Source organism: Perognathus longimembris, chromosome 13 (assembly GCF_023159225.1).
Source record: "Perognathus longimembris pacificus isolate PPM17 chromosome 13, ASM2315922v1, whole genome shotgun sequence".
In the NCBI taxonomy this organism is placed as follows: Eukaryota; Metazoa; Chordata; class Mammalia; order Rodentia; family Heteromyidae; genus Perognathus; species Perognathus longimembris.
The window spans coordinates 15,619,726-15,640,565 of record NC_063173.1 but is presented as its reverse complement, the minus strand read 5'-3'; the positions used below and the strand labels follow the sequence as shown (position 1 = coordinate 15,640,565).

The 20,840-nt window shown below is 43.0% G+C and overlaps 1 protein-coding gene across 2 annotated transcripts in view; it reads right to left on the bottom strand.

Moving 5' to 3' along the window:
* Ppfibp2 (PPFIA binding protein 2) overlaps positions 1-20,840 on the bottom strand; it is a 133,074-nt gene that overhangs the window by 94,073 nt on the left and 18,161 nt on the right. For both annotated transcript variants that reach the window (XM_048360924.1, XM_048360925.1), the window contains one exon: positions 7,050-7,149. In XM_048360924.1, the coding sequence (XP_048216881.1) occupies positions 7,050-7,113 (64 nt within the window). In that variant the 5' untranslated portion in view covers positions 7,114-7,149. The remainder of the gene's footprint in view (positions 1-7,049; positions 7,150-20,840) is intronic.

Below are 20,840 nucleotides of genomic sequence, written 5' to 3'. Positions count from 1 at the left end.
GAATACTATTTATATAGCTACATAGTAAAAGAGAAACAGCTAGCCCAGTACCAGTGGCTCACATCTATAATCCTAGCTACTTAGGAACTTGAGACCCGGAAAGCCAAGATTTGAAGCTAACACAGGCACAAAGTCCATGAGACCTCATCTCCAATTACCAGCAAAATGTCAGATGGAAGATGTGGCTCAAATGGTAGATCACTAGCCACCAACACACACATACAAACATACATACACACACATAGAGAGAGAAAATAATTTCAATGTTGATAGTGATTATTTTCATTACTTTTATAACATTTTTAACTGTAAATCTGTTGAATGAGAGCAAAAGTGAATGAAGCTTGATGTTTAGTCTGCACAGTTACTTGAGTTTCAATTGTTCTTTAAAAGGCTCCATAGGCAGCTAGTACATATATTTCAGCGTCTTATTTGAAATTTATCTATGTCGTATAAATAGTTGATGTTTATTGATGAGTAGTATCCCATGTTATGAATGTATCAACATTTGTTTATCCATTCAGTATGTGCTAGATATTTACACTGCTTATGCTTTTTGGCCACTGTAAATGAAGCTGCTCTGCTTTTCTTTAAGTCTCCATAGGAGGAGAGACAATGTGGGGGAGGAATCTTGCACTTCTTTTAGCAGTAAATGATAAACACAGACAAGTTTCCTCCCTATGCCCTGATTAGCTTTCTTTCTCTCAGTAATTGCATCAGTGAAAGGGAGGGGAGGAGGCTGATTGTATTTTCACAGAAATCATTTTAGGGAATCTCAGGCCATGCTGCTTGATATACTGGGGAAGCATGCATTGCTTAACGGGAGTTTCCAAAACCAAGGCAGACCCAATCTCCAGGAGTCCCCTTCACCCACAGTGGACAAACTGAAGAGCTGAAAAAGATCATGCTTTTTTAGGTTTTATTTTTCTCCAATGTACAGTCAAATATGAGAATAAACCAAATGGATGCTAGAACCAAATGGATAAATGGATGCTAGAAAGGAAGAACACACTGAACAATAAAATAAATTCAAGCTAACTCTAGAGTAGCCCACTTTAAAACCTAGGTAGAGAGGAAGGACATGGGTTCACTGTGGTTATTGTAGTGACCCACTGAGAATAGAAAACTGAAAATGAGACCTTACAGAAAGACAGTGAAGCAAGGTCTGAGAACATTGACCCAATGGCAGAGAAACTTGGTCAGGGTGAAGGAGCCCCCTGCTTGTTTTTAAACACACACACACACACACACACACACACACACACACACACACACACACGTCCAAAATGGTGCCATACCTAAAGTCTGGCATTAACAAAGGCAGAATCTCCCAAAAGGGAGATTCAGTTCCACCCTCTACACACATTCCCTGCAGGAGGCCAATCCCTATGTAAAACTGACAACCATGGTGTGGAGGGTAGGAGAGGGAGACAGGTCAAAATAGAACCACCACACTCAAACAATAAAGATGTGTACCCTAATCCTAGAACTGACAGAACAATACAAACCAGACAATAGATTAACACTAGACGGGTCTCTACACAATGTGAAGTTTCCTCTCTAAATTATTTATCAGAAAAGGATAATTCAGCTTATATTTAAATTCTAAAAACGTTTGTCTTTCTGAGGACCCTCTATTACTCTGTTTTCAAACTACAGAGTCCTTTCTAGGGAAGACAAACCTACAAAAGTTTTCCACATTGGATGTACATTGAAACCATCTGGGGAATTTAAAAAATACAGATGTCTGAGTTCTACTGAAAGAGACTCTAATTTCATTGGTCTGAGATGGGAACTAGGTAATAAAAAGTTTCCAGATGATTCTAAAATGAAACTGTAGTAGCAGATCACCTAACCAATGCTAAGTTTTGATGCTTACAAACATAAGATGATAATTTTGATTAAGGAGAAAAAAAAACAAAATTTAACATAGATTTTGTGATTATTTTTCAGTAATTATTCTGAGGATGAGGCCACATAAAATACAAGTGTAGAATTTACTAAAAACATAATTCTTTTTAAAGTTCTCATTAGTGTTCTTAATTATACAAAATAATGGGTTTCATTATGACATTGTAATCCATGTATACAATGTGATTTGGAAAAGAAAGCTTTTTAATAATCATTTTAAATTCATACAAGAATAGAGGTGGTTCTCCTCTATTTGAGCTCATTATGGAATTGCAGTTCTCCTTGAATCTACTTATGGTTATATGACTCGCTTTGGTCCATAACTATGAGAAGTAACACATTCTTCTTCTGGGAGAAAGTCCAGTTCTCCATGTCCTGCCTCTAGAAATGGACATTGAATCAGCCCATGCCCCAGGGGACAGTGACATGGATCTCACCACAGATAGGTTTAGTTCTTAAACATTACCTACATTTCAAATTACTGACATTTTAGCACCGTTTGTTACTGTAGCATATCTAAGCCTATTTCAATTACCCAAGGCATACATGCTGTACAATTCACAAATATAAACTCGTAACATAAACTATGTCTGTGTGTGGTACTGGGGTGAACTCAAGACCCCTACTTGAGCACTTTACTTCTGGAACTATTCTCCCAGACCTCAAGATGAACATTTCAAAGAATGATCTTTGGCTTCAGATGAAATAAGTAATGATATGACGTGACATTTAAAAGTGTTGTACATTAAACAATTTACAAGTGAGGATAGTGTGCTCTAAACCTTCCTACTGAAAAATGGAGTCCACATGGACAGTATTAGCAATGCCTGGGACCTTGTTAAAAATATACAATCCAGGCCACTTCAAACCTCTAAATATGTATCTTCATTCACCAACACCCCCATATGCTCTACAACTGATCTAGAATGCTGTGATTGCTCAAAACGTAACCCCCATAATGACAGAAATGGCTAGAGATAAATGTAAAAAACTCAAATAAAAGTTACTTCATAAAATGTGCCAGTGAGACATTGTATGAATTACTGTATCATTTACTGTATCATAGTGCTTATAAATTGTAAAAAGAACCAAATACATACTAACAAAAAGAATGCAACCAATCAAATGAAATGCTAAATGGACAGATTAAGTAGCAGATAGAGAATTATTGGAAATGAAAAAATAATTCACACAGAATGCTTCAGAGAAAAGCACAAGTGGAGAAGAGGAAGCGGAATTAGAAGACACCAGAGACAGAATGATAATTCTCAGGAAATCCAGAGGCAGAATATGGAGGATGAAACAGAGGCAGCATAAAGGAGAACAAAATGACTGAGGATTTTTTAGGATGGGAAACTCAAATCCTCTCAGTTTCTGCATCACCAGAATGATATGTCAATAATCCAACTTAAAAAAGAAAATTGTGTTCTTTACCAAAATATCCATTGCTATAAGGAGATAAAATGCATCATCTACTAGAATAACTGTGATGAGATTTTCTCAGAAACAGATAAAATCCAGCACAGAAAGACTCAGCAAAGGGAAAGAGGAGTCAAATCATTTAAGTCAAAAGTTGGTTTAATTGGCAAATACAGAACAAACCCAAACATCTAGAGAAGATCTTTTGAGTGCCTAGGAAAATTAGTGAAAAATGGTCAAGGCCCTAAGCATGTACCAAAAATATCAGAGAATAAACACACCAGAAACCATGTTAACCACAACACAAGCTAAAATCAATTTAAAAAGTATAATGTTATAGCACTTTTATACATTGAGAATTAGAAAAAGAACATATATATGTACACATATATATGAGAAAGTAGAGAAGAAAATGATAAACAGGTACAATGAAGTTAAATACATATAGAATAGCTATAAAATACATATAGGTAAATATATACATATTAAGTATTTGCATAAGAACACATTGAGACTTTTTGAGACAGTCTTACTTAAATGTAGTTCTCACTATGAAAGTTTTCTGACAATGATAAGGAGAAAACTTATTTTGCCAAGCTTTGGCTGCAAAAAAAGGCATGAATAAACAATATGATGAGTTAAAAATAAGATGTGACAAGTGCAATAATTCTTAGAGAAAATGTAATGAGCAACTTTATGTGGAAAAAAATTGCAAACTTCAGTATCCTGGATATACTCTTTAAAAACATAACTTTGCAGGAACCAGTAAAATGAAAATAGTGCTTGTCTATCTAGCAAGCACAAAAACTTGAGTTAAATCTAGTACTGCCAAAAAAAAAAGAAATTAAATCTTGACTATCGATAAAACTGAAAAACAAAAGATAAACGAAAAAAAGAAAAAAGAAAAGAAATAGGAAGAGAAAAACATAACAGAAAATCCTCTAACAAAAACAACCAAGCAACCAAAACATGGTCCACATGGTTTTATAACTTTGTTCCCAAATCAGTAACTACAGTATCTAAGGAACAGACAGCTCCAGTCCTAATTAAGCCACATTCCCATCAAGAAGTGGGTTCTGCCAACAGGGTTAATAAAAAAGAAGGTTGGCTGCTGAATGGTGGTTATCACAGTGGTCATTCTGACCTTTTTATAGTAAGATTTGCCCTCTAGACAAGTCTAACTCCACCCCTACTTTCTTATTGTTATCTATCTATCTATCTATCTATCTATCTATCTATCTATCTATCTATTTTTGCCTTTTTTGTGACAGTCTCACTCTGAACCCCAGACTGGCCTAGAACTCCAGTTTCTTCTGCTTCAATCTCTCAAGTGCTGAGATTACAGGCAGGAAACAAGGCAAGTTCAGGCTCCCCTGCTCTGTTGCTGCTGAATGCTGTATGCTACTCACAGAGAAGTAAGTTGTGGACAAGATCATTGAGGGCTGGTTCAAGGCACGGAATCACCTTCAGCCATTAACACCAAGCTCAGATTCATGGGTCAAGCTGAAGCATCTCAGTCTTAACTAGGACTTTTTCTACTATCAAAGAAATTGTTTTCCTTCCCTTTGTTCTTCCTGTAAACCCAGACATTAATCAGATTGGCAGAAAATGCCAGCAGACAGGGAAATCTCTTTCTTAAATGCCATAAAAGAGACTCCTTCCAACTACTCCTCATCAATGAGTACAGTTTGTAGATAACTACATGAGTAACATCTCAACGAGGCCCTGTGTCCTGACCAAATGGCCTTGGCACCAGGCCAGAAGTGGCCCAACAGGATAGCCACTGAATCTGTTAGTCTTCAATCAAGCCCTATATAAAATCTTCATCCATGGAAGTTGCTCAGGGATGATGTAATTAAGCAATAGACTGTTCAATTTCAAACTCTCAACAGTGTAATTAAGTTATAGTGTTATCTGCAGACAGAAGTGCAGGGACTACTGAGGAAGAATATTAGATCAAAGGTTAACATCTTACTACAAGTTGTGACAATGATCAATTGTATTGGAAACAAATCATCATTGACACTGGACCTAGTCTTTAATGGTTACCCATTTGCAATGTTCTGATATAAAATCCTGATCTATCACTTTCATAAAATCCCAAACAAAATCCAAACAAATTATTTTGTGGATATTGGTATATCAATCCCAAAGCTTTAATAGAGAGTAGGGGATAAAAAAACCCAGGCTGACCAACACACTATTGAAGAAAAATAACAAAACTCAAGGACTGGTAGGATGTAGTTTTAAGACTTGGCTATAAACTATAGTAATTAACATAGTATGACTTTGTAAATTAACAGACAAATATATCAATGGAATCGAAAAGAAAGCCTAGAAATAGATCCATACACTAAAATGATCAGAGGTTCTTGGATAAGGCAAATACAATGGGAAAAAAACAGTATTCTCATTTGTCTTTCACCACCACCCAAGAGCTCTGCCACAGGCTGGGTCTTCTGTGGACAGGACAGAAGTGGCTCAGAGTGCTGACCATCTCAATCCATCTAAGGGTATGATTCTGTGGCTGTTAATCCAAGTAAACTCATGGGAGCTTCCAGAACAAGCTTTCTAAAAATACTGCTAAGATACTCACTGTCTTGGTGGTTTCAGAGATTAGAGACTTTAACCTAGAACAGAACATCCCAGTCCTGAAAAGTGTAACATTAGTCATGGCCCCTCCAAGGCTTTTCTGTTCATGTAAAAATTAAGAGCCTGGGAGATGAAAGCTAGGCCATGTTACAGTGCCCATAACCCATGTACAGTTACTCATAACCATGAGGAAGGTGTGAGCGCCTCCCCACACCAGCTCTCACACCTCCATGAGTAATATGTGTTTCTGCAAGGGGAAGAAAAAGTAAATGACAGAAAATGAGCAGTGTCAGGTACCCTGGGTAATTCCTGTAGTCTCCTCCAGCCACAGTTCATAAAATGGGGAGCTAAGTCTCAAAGAAGCCTACCCTGTTGGAAGGTAAGGCCACTCAACTGCATCAGGTAAGGACAAAAAAAAAAATGACCTGTAACTTTTTGGAAAGATCTGTTTATTCCTGTCAAGGAATTAATCAGTCACAACAGCCCACTCGTTGTCCTTCCAAAAGCAGCCACAATTTTGCTAGCTCCTTTCTTGAAAAGGTTCCCTACTGTCTAATGCAAATATTAATACCAATCAGTTAAGCAAAAAGCCACCATGGCATACAGAACATCATTGCAAGCATTAGGTCAATCAATACAGCACTGCCTGCCATCTCCCAAGCACACTGGATACCTGCAGGAGAAGTGAGCAGTCATTGATTTGGTGGGCAAAATCGGTTGGCTTTTGAGTTTCTGATTGGCTGTGACAAACTGTGATGCACTCTGAAAAGTTAACAATAGAATCCACCTCACTATACTTAAAACTACCTTACAACTGGCATCCAACTTGTGACAAGAGTTACACACACACACACACACACACACGATACATACACACTGCCTCCACAGACCCTCAAACAGTGTCACTAGATATCAAGAGTTCTACAGGTTTATGTGTTTTTTTAAAAAATGAGAATACATGTCACAGATTATTTGAAAATAAATTTAGGCGTTCTGTCTATGGTATTAATTAATTAATTAGTGCATTAATTAGTTAAATAATTAATTTTTTTAAAGATAGAAAAGTGAGGAAACCATCTGTGAGATGCAGAGGCTCAGAGACTGGTTGCTGGTATCCGCAGGCTTACCTGCAATGATGCCGTCCATCTGCTCCAGGGCCGCTTCCAACGCATGGCTAGCATCAGAAGTCATGGCTCCTTTTGTCTGCTTTGTCTCCTCTTCCTGTTACTGAAAATTAAGTACAGGACAAGGGAAAATTGCCAAAGTTTCACATCATGTATGTAAGCCCGCAACATGCTCTAGGTCTGTCCATCATCATATAACGATGGCCAGTTGAGATGGTACATGCTTATAATTCCAACAGTCCAGAGTCTGAGGTAGGAAGAGATCACCAGTGAGAGGCCAGCATGGGCTACACAGCAAGATCCTTATTATCTCAAAGAGAGAAAAATCCTAATAGCTTTTATAGAGGTAGGTTCTGACATCTCTGTAGTCTTGGCCTCCTGCATAAGTGTTCCTTTTCAACACAGGATTCCACTCACTTCTGTGATGAAGAGTCACCAGGGCTCTCCAGAGTCATCTGTCACAGCTGAATTTCCTATACTCCCCATGCTGATGGCCCCAGGCTCAGAAGCTCTGATCACCATTATGGAAAGATCAGTGGAGCTGAGAGCCAAATGGGACTTAGCTCCCGTGTGGGCTGAGGCATGGCTCAGCTGTCTTACAGTTGTGTTTGCTCTGCCCAGGAAGGCCATAGGCACAATGATGGGTGGAAGAATGGGGTCCTAGGAACTTTCTAGCTCTACTCCACACTATTCAGAGTTCAGAATCCTAATCTCTCAAGGTTGAGGGATATTTCTAAGGATCCTAGCACAGCCGCTTGTCTGATACTGGTCATCCATTCCAAGATATATGTCACTAGTTGTGGGGAAGTGCTTGAATCACCTTGGGGCAACTGATTTCCTCTCTGGATAACTCTGTCTCTTAGAAGGTCTAAGTTAAGCTGTCCTGTTGCAGCCTTATCTGCTTTCCCTCTCCTCATTGGACATCAGGGAAGGTTCTAGGAAGAGCCTTAGCTCATGGCTATAAATTGGGAGCAGGAGTCACTGTTTGCTAAATAACACAATCTATGTGTGCTCTGAAGAACAGAGGAATAGCTCTCATACCCAAGCATGGCAGGGGCCAGGAAACAGATGGTTCTGAGAGTCTCTGCTCACTTTCCATGTGAAATTAGACTTTTTGAGGGAAGAGAGGAGAGTGAGCACCCCATAGGAGTGAATTGAGACTAAGAACTAAGCCAAATGATGCCAGGCAAGAGCAATTAAATTCTCAGGCACAATAGTCACAGACTAAATCTAGACCAAGAGCTGCCATTTACTATGTGGTCTTTGAGCCTCAGTTTCTTCATTTATAAGATGAAGATAATTGCAACTAACTTGTAGGAGGTGAGGTTACAGTTAGTAGGCCATTCTGGTTTTGTGGAAAGCATGAAGTTTGTTCACTTGCAGATAGTAAGGGCTTGCTAATAGTATACGTGTGTTTTATTTTGGTGGTACTAGGATTTATATTGCCACTAGAGCCATACCTCCAGTCCTTTTTGCTTTAGGTTATTATTTTCTTAGGTGGGACCTTGTGTCAATGTCCAAGGTCAGCATTGTTATCCAGGATCATGTCAATCTTCCTGTCTATATTTACCTTCCCACATTCCTGAACCACAGATGTGAACCACCACATCTGCATCTGGCTTATTTGCTGATTTGGGGAGGGAGGGGCAGGTGTCATAGACTTTTCCAATAGGCTGATTTTGACCCATAATCTTCCCAATCTCTGCCTCCCACATAGCTAGGATCAACATGCACAAAGGTTTGGGTTTTTGTTTTTTTTTTTGAAAGTGAGTAGATGACCTTGGAACATTATTTTGCTAAGACTAGCTCACTAGATGGAACTTCAAACTGAAATGGGGTGGGTGTGGGGAGAGAGGATACAGATAATTTCCAGAGGTTGAATCCCTGGTAGGAGGTGAGCACAGCAAAAGCAAGAGAAGTAACTGCAAGTGCAAGAAGAAGGCAATGATTCATGGGACAAAGGCCAAGGAATGCCAGATACAATGTCCAGCCCCAGGGACTATGAACCATTGAACAGAGAGCTTAAAGGAATGAAAATGGGTACTTGAAGAGGGTACCCTGGCTTTGTTGGCACCACAGGGTCCTGGTAGGAACCAGATAGGGCTGAAACAAAGACCAGAGCTGCTGGGAGGTGAGACAATAACCAAGACTGCTCCAATGCATGGTGATCTTGGGGTATGAAGGGAAGCCAGCTTGGTTCAGGACATAGGAAGAGGTCACAAAAGGGAAGTGGCAGGAGCAGAGCAAACTCAGCAGATTCCCTCCAAAAACTTCCTAACGCCCTAGAGAGGAAACAACAACACAAAAAAAACAGAAACAAAACAAAAAAACCTAACTCCTGAAAACAGTGCTGCAGAATCTGGCATTCCTTATTGCTCCATATTGCCATGGCCCTTACACTTCAGCAGTCCTGGCCTCCTGTCTGCTCACCAAACACTCCAAGACCATTTGGTTCTCCATCACCTTCACACTTTCCATCCCCGATACCCTTGGGCTCACTGCCCTGCTTCCTGCACGGCCAATTAAGTCTCATCCTTCAGCTCTCAGCTCCAAAGTGTCTTCTCATACAGCCCTCCCATGACACCTCTCATCTAAAGCAGAGAAATTCTAAAGAACTTACCCATTTTTTTTCTTACTACCAGACTTCCTTACCCATAGAGGCAAGGAGACTGTCTGACCTTTCCACCTCTATGTTCTCAGTGCCTAGAGGAGTATCTGGCACAAAGACGTTTATGAATAAACATACAGACAGTCAACATCCTATGAACTCCTGCTGCGCTGGGTCATGGGAGATAAGGATAAGCCAGAACTAGTCCCTGTTCCCATAGCTAGCAAAATATAGTAGAGAAACAAAGCTCTGGACAAATAACTATGACACACTCTGAGGTGTGCTGATAGATGCAGTTTCTCTGAATCTTGAAGGGCAAGGAGGAGCTTTCTCAGAAGCATGCTATTCCAGGCAGAGAAGAGTGCTGCAGGAAAGACAGAGGACCATGTATGGGCAGGATGCAGTTGCCTATGGTCAAAATGGTTGATGACGGGCTGGGGATATGGCCTAGTGGCAAGAGTGCCTGCCTCATATACATGAGGCCCTGGGTTCAATTCCCCAGCACCACATATACAGAAAATGGCCAGAAGTGGCGCTGCGGCTCAAGTGGCAGAGTGCTAGCCTTGAGCGAAAAGAAGCCAGGGACAGTGCTCAGGCCCTGAGTCCAAGCCCCAGGACTGGCCAAAAAAAAAAAAAATGGTTGATGAGATGATACAGGAGCATCCATCTTCTCAAGGTAGAATTCACATAAAGTAGTATAATGGCAATTTATGAGAGTTTGGGAATCACAAGACTTCTAGGGTCCAATGCCAGTGCATGACAAACCAAGTAGCCTCTGATAGAAACATGGCAAAAGATTTTTTTAAAAGAAAGCTATCCCATTTCAACATTCTAGGTCCACTGAGGAGCTATGGTTGGCCCCAGTTGGGGTCTTAAACCAAGGTAAAAATTGAGAGTGGGGAATTAGGAGAGGATAAACTCTAAGGGCCCATGATATGTCCAGCTATAAGAAAGGGTCTTAAAAGAACATGGGCTCTCTGCCCAGTGATGAGTGTGTACTTGGCAAACAGCAAGCTGGGTGGACTCGTGGGAGCTGGCCTGAAGAGAAACATGAGTCAAAGGTATATTCTCATCATGACTCAGGAGCTGGGCCAGAGAGACTGGGGAACCTGCTCTGGGCAGGGCTGGTGAGCTCAATTCTAGACCTGCTGGGTCCGAGGCCATGGCAGGACACTTGGGTAAGAAGAGTGTCAGGTATTAGGCCTCTGCCTGTCTGTGAGCCCAGGTAATCAAAAGGCCACTAGTTGTTCCCCTAATGAAGGCAGCTAAGAGCCATTCATTTCTCCTTATCACTCTCTAGGTTGGAGTTTCCATCACCAAAGATTACGTGATGAGGGGCTAATCCCTACTCTCAAGAAACAAAGGGTTTGAATAACAACCCCCTCTCGACTCCATTTCATCTGTTTCATAATATTTCTGGCATCCAATGTATAGACTTCTTCCATACCAAGCAGTTCTTTAGTTCTCTGGACATCTGCTGGGTTTCTTACAATTCAGTTCTGACCCAATGTACCTGGAGTTAGCATCAGATCCCACAAGGTGACAGCTCAGTTGCACAGGACTAGCTCTATTCTAGATGCCAGTCAAAAGTTGCTCTCGGGCTGGGAATATGGCCTAGTGGCAACAGTGCTTGCCTCATATACATGAAGCCCTGGGTTCAATTCCTCAGCACCACATATATAGAAAAGGCCAGAAGTGGTGCTGTGGCAAGAGCTGGCAGAGAGCTAGCCTTGAGCAAAAAGAAGCCAGGGACAGTACAGAGGCCCTCAGTTCAAGCCCCAGGACTGGCAAAAGGAAAAGTTGCTCTCCATACCCCCTTTTGACTGCCTAGCTACAAAGCTGGGGCTTCTACACTCACACTGCAATTTGACAATTTGAAAGAATGGCTCACAAAATGGAGACATGCATTACTTACTGGTTTATTACAAGGGCGCCAACTCAGGAATAGCCAAACAGAAAAGATGCAGGGAACAAGGTAGTGAGGAATTCAAGAAATTTCTATGCTTTCTCTATGAGTTTGCTGACTTTTCCAAAGTCCATTCTCTAGGATTTTTCTGGAGAGGTTCCATTAAATAGGCAAGATTGATTAAAGCACTGCTCCTTGACTCACTGGTGACTGAACTAAGTTGCTAGCCCTTTCCCCTCCCCAAAAAGATGAGGAGCAAAGTGAAGGATTAGTGGTTGGACTGGAAAGTCTAACCCTTAGTCATACGGTTGGTTCCTAAGATCACTGCATCTACTTTCTAGAATCACATCATTAGCATAAATTCTGATATAGCTGAAAAGAGCTGATTATACATGGCACAAATTGCTTTTTGACACAGGGTTTTAGGAGCCCTGTACTAGGAACCAGAAAGAAATCAAGTATATTATTTCCTATCACATCCCAAGTCTCAGAGGCAAGTGTGCTCTTTGTCCTCCAGGTCTGTTCCTCCTCACAAGGCTACAAGCAACTCCCTCAGGAGCTGGGCTTATCAGAGATATGGGGCTAAAGGTGCACGGCACTCTACAGGCAGCAGGCCAGGCGGCCTCCTAATGAAAAGTAAGTGAAGAAGCTAGAGAGTATTCAAAAGAGACAACAGTCCAAAGACAATGGGAAAGAGCTAGAATCCAAGCCTAAATCAAAAGGTGACTTGGAAGCACACAGAGGGAAGCAGAACTTTAGTTCACTTTTCCAACCAGTGGTGGTGGAAATCATTTTCTAGAAGGGCTCAGGCATTCTATAGTGGCCATTCAAGGGCCTGATACAGCACGGATAACAGGCTGCATGGAACTCAGTCCAGGAAGGAAAGCAGGCTCAAAGAAAGACATGGCTATGAACATGTTCAGTACATCAACAGTGGTTACACAAGGCATAGTGGCCACCATTGCCACTGAATTCTGAACACAGATCTACATTTGGTCCGGGTAAGCAGGCATATTTGTACTACCAAGAGATAAGCACAAGCCTGGTGGTCCCAAAGCAAAGTCAGCCTGTGTTGTTTAAGAAAAGATATGAAGCTGGATGCTCATGGCTCACACCTGTCATCCTAGCTACTCAGGAGACTAAGATCTGAGGATTGCAGTTCAAAGTCAGCCCAGGCAGGAGTTTCTGTGGGATTTTTAACTCCAATTAACCACCAGAAAACCGGAAGTGGCGCTGTGGCTCAAGGTGGTAGAACACCAGCCTTGAGCAGAAAAGCTCAGGGACAGTGACCAGGCCGAGTTCAAGCCCCACAATGATAAGAAGAAAGGTATAAGCCAGATGCTTGATGGCTCACACCTTTAATCCTAGCTACTTAGGAGGCAGAGATCTGAGGATGGCAGTTTAAAGCTAGCGGGGTGCAGGAAAGTCTGCAAGACTCTTATCTCCAATTAACCACCAAGAAAGCCAGAAGTGGAGCTGTGGTTCAAGTGGTAGACCACTAGCCTTAAGAAAAACAAAGAAACAAAAACTCAGGGACAGCAACTAGGCCCTGATATCAAGCCCCAGGAGTGACTCAAAAACTAAAAAAGAAAAGATGTGGTCCATTCATCCATCATTCATGCTTTCCTTCACTTTGTGTATGCTGTTATTTTCCTATTAGTGACAGCAACTAAGGCTGCAGCTCCTGCTAAGGGAAGATTTTACCTTCCTCTTTAATACTAGTTAGGGAGAAAATAACCCTTGTAGCCATAAAACCAGTCAATGAGCAAGGAAGTCATGCTTCAGAAGGGTAGTGTGTGTTGATGGATAACAGACAGATGGACTGAACTACACAAAAGCCAATTTAGCACCTTGAAGCTGATTAGGGTGCAGGATGGGGAAACAAACTGGGAATCGTACCCCTGTTCCTCATTGATCTCTGTGCTTTAGAAGTGGCTGAGCCCAAGCTGGGATCTGTCCATCTGTACTCAACAACTCTGCAGAGAAGGCCAGGCCAGAGGAGGAAACGCAATCAAGAGTCTCATTACCACCTTACAACATAGAGTCATTTGATACTTCCCCTTTCTTCAAATGACCAGGAGATGAGGAACGGTGTCATCTTAATACACTGAAGTGTTTCCTCATGCTTTACAAACCGCCCATAAACCATGGTTGCTTTTAAATGGTTATTTTAAGAAACACCTTTTGCTATCCCTAAGCTTGGGAAACAGACCCTAAAAGGTTATAAGAGACTGATTGCTTTGAAAGAGCAAGGAAGAGCAAGAAGCCATTCAACCTTTGAGGAGGAGGAGAGAAATGGAGGAAACTGAGCAGCGACTAAAGGTGAAATCACAGCCATAATGATCAATAACAATGGAGGATGTAATTCAAATAGCCCAACAGGCTCAAGTTGAGGCCTGGGCTCTGTTGCACCATGACTGAGACTTGAGTTACCCTGAGCCACAACTGTGTTACCTATAAAATCAGTATAAAACCAATCTTATTGTTATGAGCACAAGTAAACAAGAGAAACCTCAAGTAACTATAGTAAATTGACTCCAGACATATAATTTAGCTTCCCACTAAAACAACAATAAAAGAATTTACTTTGAAAAATATAAAACCATGAAGACTTGGGATAGGAGACACGAGAGATGGCAAGGTTACAGCTATGTGGCCAGCCTCAAAGGTCAGCCAGCCCTAAAGCCTAAAGCTGGGAAAGACAGAGCAGTACAAAGCTGACACATGCATCTGAACATCTTACAACATTTATATAGCTGGTGAAAAATTTAGTTCAGTGATAAGAAAACCGAGAAAATAACAAGACTTCATAGAAAACAGAAAGCCAGAGTAATCATGGTCCTTACAGTGAAATGCCACAGGACAACCTCACAAAATGGCACTGGCAGATGGAAAAGTACATGGGTTATGAGGGCAGAATGGCAAGGAGAATTGAAGCCTCAACTTCTAGAGATCCACAGAACTGTTACTCAATAATACAGCCAAAAGTAAATGGAGTAGCAGAATATGTTACTAGAATATGCTATCTAGAAATACAGATAAAAACATTACAACAATCATATGTGACTCTATATAAGGAAAAACAATCAAGAGACATAGGCCATGTACAATTATTTCACTTTTAAATTGTGTGGCTCTATATAATAGGGATGGAAATTAAAACAGCTAGAGCTGGTGAGGTTGTTTACCGTTAAGAGTATTTCCCTGTTCCCTAAGCATTTCTCCCAAGGCCCTGGGTTTGATCCCTAGCACTTGGGGCAAAAAAATAAAATATATCTGGTGTGCCTGGAAGAATGCCAAAATTTAATTAACTTATGCTCCATTCACTTCAATAGTTACCCTCTATCTGTTAGACCCTACACCTATATCTTAGCGTGTGTCTGTTAAGTACTTGAATAAGGGCTTATCTAACATTATCTCACTTAATCCCTATATACCAGTTGGGAATTTCAGATGAGAAAACATTAAGTAACTTGTCTGAGAATGTACACCTTCCTCTTCTTCCATGGGTCTCAAGCAGGAACCTAATGAAGGTTTACAAGCCCTCAGGCTGCTGCTTAAAACACAGACTGCAAAGCCAGGTGCTCATGCTTCATCTCTATAATCCTACCTACTCAGGAGGCTGAGATCTGAGGATCATAACTGGAAGTCAGCCCAGGCAGGAAAGTCCATGAGAATCCTTATCTCCAACTGCCCTCACCCCCTCCCCCACAAAAGAAACTGAAAGTGGGGGGCTCTGGCTCAAGTGGTAGAGTGCTAGCTTTGAGCAAAAGAAGCTCAGGGACAGAGCCTCGAGTTCAAGCCCTAGGACACCCCCCCCCAACACACACACAAATATGGACTTCAAGGACACAACTGTTAACACATGAAAGTCAGGCAAGAGATGAAAGATAATTTAGACCAAAATGATAGATGTTCTAATTCCTGATCTATGTGGAGGGTAGAAAACCCCAGCCTGCAGCCAGTAGAGAGAAGACTGGAGAAGCGACAAGTGGTACCTGGGCCAAATGATGCACTTCAGGTAGACAATGCAACCAGGTGTTCTCAGTGCTGCCCAGTAAGACCAGGCAGCATCTCCTCCCCAGACTATTGTGCATAATGATCTCATTTACTTCCTAGCCTTACTCTTCCCTGTACTACCTCCCTAGGACTATCATACCCATCTAACCGGTTGTCTCCCTCCAAGGAACCCTCTCAACTCACTCGGCACTAAAAGATTGACCAATCATCTCAGAAATCACCAAACTTGGTGTCCATTGCAATCACCTAGACAGCCAGTTATGAAGCAACCCAGCCACATAGAAGTGGGCTGTCCTTTAGAGATGGTTGAACTCATCAGGTAGATCTGATACTGATTAGAGGAGAAAATAAAAACCTACTCTAGAAACTCTTCTGCTTAAAAGTCTCCAGGGTTCACCATAAGCCACACACTTCCATCATACAAACTCAATCTGAGCTAAACCTTTATCATACCCGTTGGCAGAATTCTGCCCCATCCAAACCAAACGCCTTCCCCTTTAGTGAGCTGATCCCAAATATTAAGTCAACTGACTGTCTAATTGCCATGCCAACAGCTTTCTCTGCTAAGCTCCCATCTTCCTATCAAACCAATACTTCTAGAAAACCTAAATGTTATCTCCATATCTCTTTCATTCTGTGGGAAAGAAATGACAGAATCTGTACCCAGCCACCTCCCTTGCAGGCTGGGTCTCTGGAAGATTCCCCCATTCTATATGCCCTACAGATGTATGTATAGGTTAGTTGATAAAAATGAACTAATTCATTGTCAGAAGGAACTAAAACCTAGGATAGAAGACAGTGAGTGCAGCCGGGCACCAGTGGCTCATGTCTGTAATCCTAGCTACTCAGGAGGCTGAGATCTGAGGATTAGGGTTCAAAGCCAGCCCCATGGCTGACAAAAAAAAAGACAATGAGTGCTGGTGTTTCCCAAACCCACACTTGGCACCCACATCCCTCTCCATATCCTCACTAGGGCACCAATAGATCATTCTGCAAATGCCCCTCTTCCTGCCTCAAAGATGCCATGATTGTCACCAAGCCAGACACCTAGGGACCATCTCTGGATCTTTCCTTCTCTTACCCACATCCAGTGGGTCACCAGTGTAAGGTTTTCCCAGAAAGGAAACCCACCACATGGTTCAGGCACAAAGGAGTTTATTGGGAGGGGAAGCAAACTGCCAGCCCATACAAGATGGTGGCGTGGGGAGACAGAGGGAAAGGAAGAAGGGAAAAAGAGAAAAGACCAGGAGAGAGTGAGAGAGAGAAAAGGAAAGAAAAGAGAAAAAGGAATGAGAGTGGGGAAGGCAGGAGTTGTCACCAGGTGGATTGGATGTGATCTCAGAGAAGGAGGAGGTAACTGCCTTCAATTGGGCCAGTTACCTAGTTAATGCAGGTACTGGGAGAAGACTTAAACAGGTGGGGCATCTGCATGGAGCCCTCCGGGGGTGGATCTTACAGCCAGGCCTAGGGAAGGCGCATTCTTCACCCCTCTCAGAGCTTCCCCCTTGCCATTCCTATTAGAATGACTGCATTGTCCCCCTAACTGGTCTTCCTGCCTCCAGTGTCACCAACCCTTCCTCATCTCCTCCCCTCAATGTCCACACATTTGCCAGAAAGATAAGACTATTTCTTAAATCTCGCCAAGGTTCTCCAGAAATTTTCTAAGACCTCACAACTTCCTATCACCCAAGCCATGAAGGGAGGTCTAGGCCACTGCAGAGGAAGGTAAAGACCATGTGGTGATGAATAAGAGTTGTGGATCTGTAGACAGACTTCATTTGGACCTATATTTTTCCCTTTACCATCTATGCCTATGACAAGTTCCTTAATGCCAATGAACCTCATTTTCCCTAATTGTGAGTGTTGGGTAAAAGTATACACATGGGGGCTGGGGATATAGCCTAGTGGCAAGAGTGCCTGCCTCGGATACACGAGGCCCTAGGTTCGATTCCCCAGCACCACATATACAGAAAACGGCCAGAAGCGGCGCTGTGGCTCAAGTGGCAGAGTGCTAGCCTTGAGCGGGAAGAAGCCAGGGACAGTGCTCAGGCCCTGAGTCCAAGGCCCAGGACTGGCCAAAAAAAAAAAAAAAAAGTATACACATGGTGGGACCGGAGGGATTCCAAGCCGGGAAGGAGTTCATAGCCACAGAAATTATAGTTCTCCTGGCCATACCTGGCTCCTGCCCTGAGTAACAGCCAAGCTCCTCTTGCCTGCCTCCTTTTATTCTTGGGGGATCCCTCAGTATATGCAGTGTTTCAGTCTAACAATTTCATTCCCCCTGCTAAACTTCCACTCTTCTTTCAAAACCCAACTCCAGTACCATCTTCTTCCAGGACCCTCTCCCATCCCCCAGATGGCAGTGACTGCCACCAAAGACCAATACAGAGCACTGGCCACATTACATGCGCCACCCCTTGGCTCAAGGGTGAACCCCCAAAAAGCAGAGCCATGTCTCTGACTCTGGAGCTCAGCTCACAAGAACTGAAAGGATGAACAAAACAATAACCTGAAGGAGACAGCAGGAAGCTCACAGGACAAAATTGTTCTCTAGGGCTGGGAATGTGGCTTAGTAGTAGAGTGCTTGCCTAGCATGCATGAAGCCCCGGGTTCAATTCCTTAGTACCACATACACAGAAAAAAACGGAAGTGGTGCTGCGCTCAAGTGGTAGAGTGCTAGCCTTGAGCAAAAAAAGAAGCTCAGGGACAGTGCTGAGGCCCTGAGTTCAAGACCCAGGACTGGCAAAAAAAAAAAATTCTTCTCTATATGATCCTGTGAAACAAGTCATCTACTCTCAATGCACAATGGTGAAACAGGCATAAAATAAACATTCCTATTTCAAAAGAGAGGAATGGAAAGAGGAAAAAGACTGCAGGAGAAAGGCTCTCAAGGGTGACAGGCCAAGTCATTCCCACCCAGGGCTGAGGACTGGGATGAGGTCCTACAAGTTCCTCACAAGATAAGGCCTGATGAGGAGTAGCAGCATAGCACATCTAAACTGTGAAGACAGCCTGAGCAACTGCAAAGCCCAGACATGTCAGGACCCAAGGACAGAGCCACAGGCATTACCTTCCCCTCATAACAAGAGTAGACACAACTAACAACCAGTCATGGTACAGACAGGAAGGCAGGATAGACAGCTCGGGAAGCTGCGAGGGTTGCTGTCAGCATTGCTGAATGCCTTCAGTGGTGATCTGCAACCAGTAAATGCGGAGGGGTGAAGCTTTGATTCCTTCTGTCTGCTAACAGCTGCACCTTAAGTTGCCTAAGAAAAGCTGAACAGGAGAGAATAAGAGAGTGCCACTAAAAACTTCACTTGCCTCCACCTAACCAGCCTGGCATAGAAGGTACTTAATTGCAATTCCTAATAACAAATATTATTTAAGGCTTTATATCATCAAAAATGTTTGTCACTCACACAAGCTAGAGTTCCCACCTATACCTCCGGTATCAGTGAGTCAGTTGCTGAAGCCAGGAGGTGTCCAGCAGCATTGCCAGAAGGGCTCCAAGCTGAGGCACAGGCTGACCGTGCTGGGTGACATCAGCATCACCCACCATTGCCAACCTCAGTCTCACTGAGAATGTCTTTCTCCAATATACCAGGCAAGTGACTTGTATACAGTGGTCATTCCTGGTTACTCCCAAGAGGAGTGGGCAAATCCCAAGAAATCCCTAAGAACACTTATTCTTCAGCCCAGCTCTACCAAGCACACTAGACAGATTCCTTTGGCTTTCTGTATCTTCCATTTAAAACCCAGCCCAGTTCCCATCACATGTCCTTGCCCCACCACCAGCCTGCTTTGGCACAGCCCAACCCAGATGCTTCCACTTAAGCACTTACCCAAACACCCAAGCCCTTCTCACCAAACCCCAGCCCATAACCCAAACAGCTTTTGCAATACCATGCAGCAAAATCAGGGCAGTCATAAAGCTGAACACCGTCCTCTAAAGAGAGTATGGGCACTGAGACCTCACCTTCGGGTGCCATAGGCAGGACTTCCAGTCTCTGTCCCACAGACCTGGGAACAGGAATGACATGTCTATTCTACTTGAAATGACAGGCTGCTTAAGAGAAACACCTCCCCCAAAGGCATGAGCATGAGACACTGTGGTGAGCTGTGCCCAGCCCACAGGAGGAGCCCAGGGCCTGGCCAGAAAATGGGTGAGTGTGAAGTTCAGACAGCTCACATGCAGACAGCACAACTGACCTATTTGGACAAACACCCAGCCACTGACATTGCTCCCTTTAGTGTCTGGCTAATATTTTCAAATTCTTGTTTCATCCTCCTGATAGTTCACACCCTCTATCTACCACCCCCATCCCTCACTAAACTGGTCCACTTCTCCTAACTCAAGGGCCCAAAGAAAAGATTACAGCAATCCTGGCAATGAAGGCCATAGCCTTTGAGCAGATTTCAAGGCAATGTAGGCACTGCAACAAGGAGATGGATTCAGGATAAGAGCAACAAGTGGGGATGGCAGCGGAAGTGAGAACAGGATGTTGGCCTTTGGAAAGAGATTGGGGAGCCAGGAAACATGTAGGGAACACAGCATCATCAACCCCCACACCCTGGGTCTGCCCTTTCATGCAGTAAGGCCAGTTTGTGTTCTCACAGAAGTGGGGTCCACTTGCAGCCAATTAGAGACTCTGGAGTGGAAGCTTCATTTCTTTCCCTCTTAAAGCCTCAGGAAGAGCAGACCTGAGAAGTAACATAAATGAGAACGTACCTTCGGCTGACAGCTAACAAGTCAGTTGAAGAGCAAGCAACTTGTTCCCAGCCTCCTGGCTGGTCACAATGCGTCAAAATGATGCCAAAGTACTTCAGTGCCTGAGTAATTTCCACCTTCCAGTAAACACCCCGCCTCTGGAGGTTCACGGCAGGCTTCCTACTTACAAGGAGTGAAAAGACTTTGTCCTCCTTATCTCATTTGTGCAGGATATATTACAGTTATCAGTTGTGTTTTACAAAGATGTCACTCCTTGGCCAGAGAGTGGCAGCAGGTGAAACTGGGCTCGGCTTGGGAAGACTCCTTCACCTCCTCTCACCCTTGAACTTGGCCTGTGTCCACCAGGCAGTGGCACCACTGGAAGAATCACCTGGAAGAATCACCTGGACGGCCCTTGCTCTTCTCAGCAAAAGTGTGGGAAGGTGGAAGGATGCGTCTTAGTGGATCTCACAGAGTTCTCTGGATTCCCCCATCTCCTCTTTGAGTATCAGCTGACTATGTACGCCAGCCTATCCTCTCTGCTGCCTACCT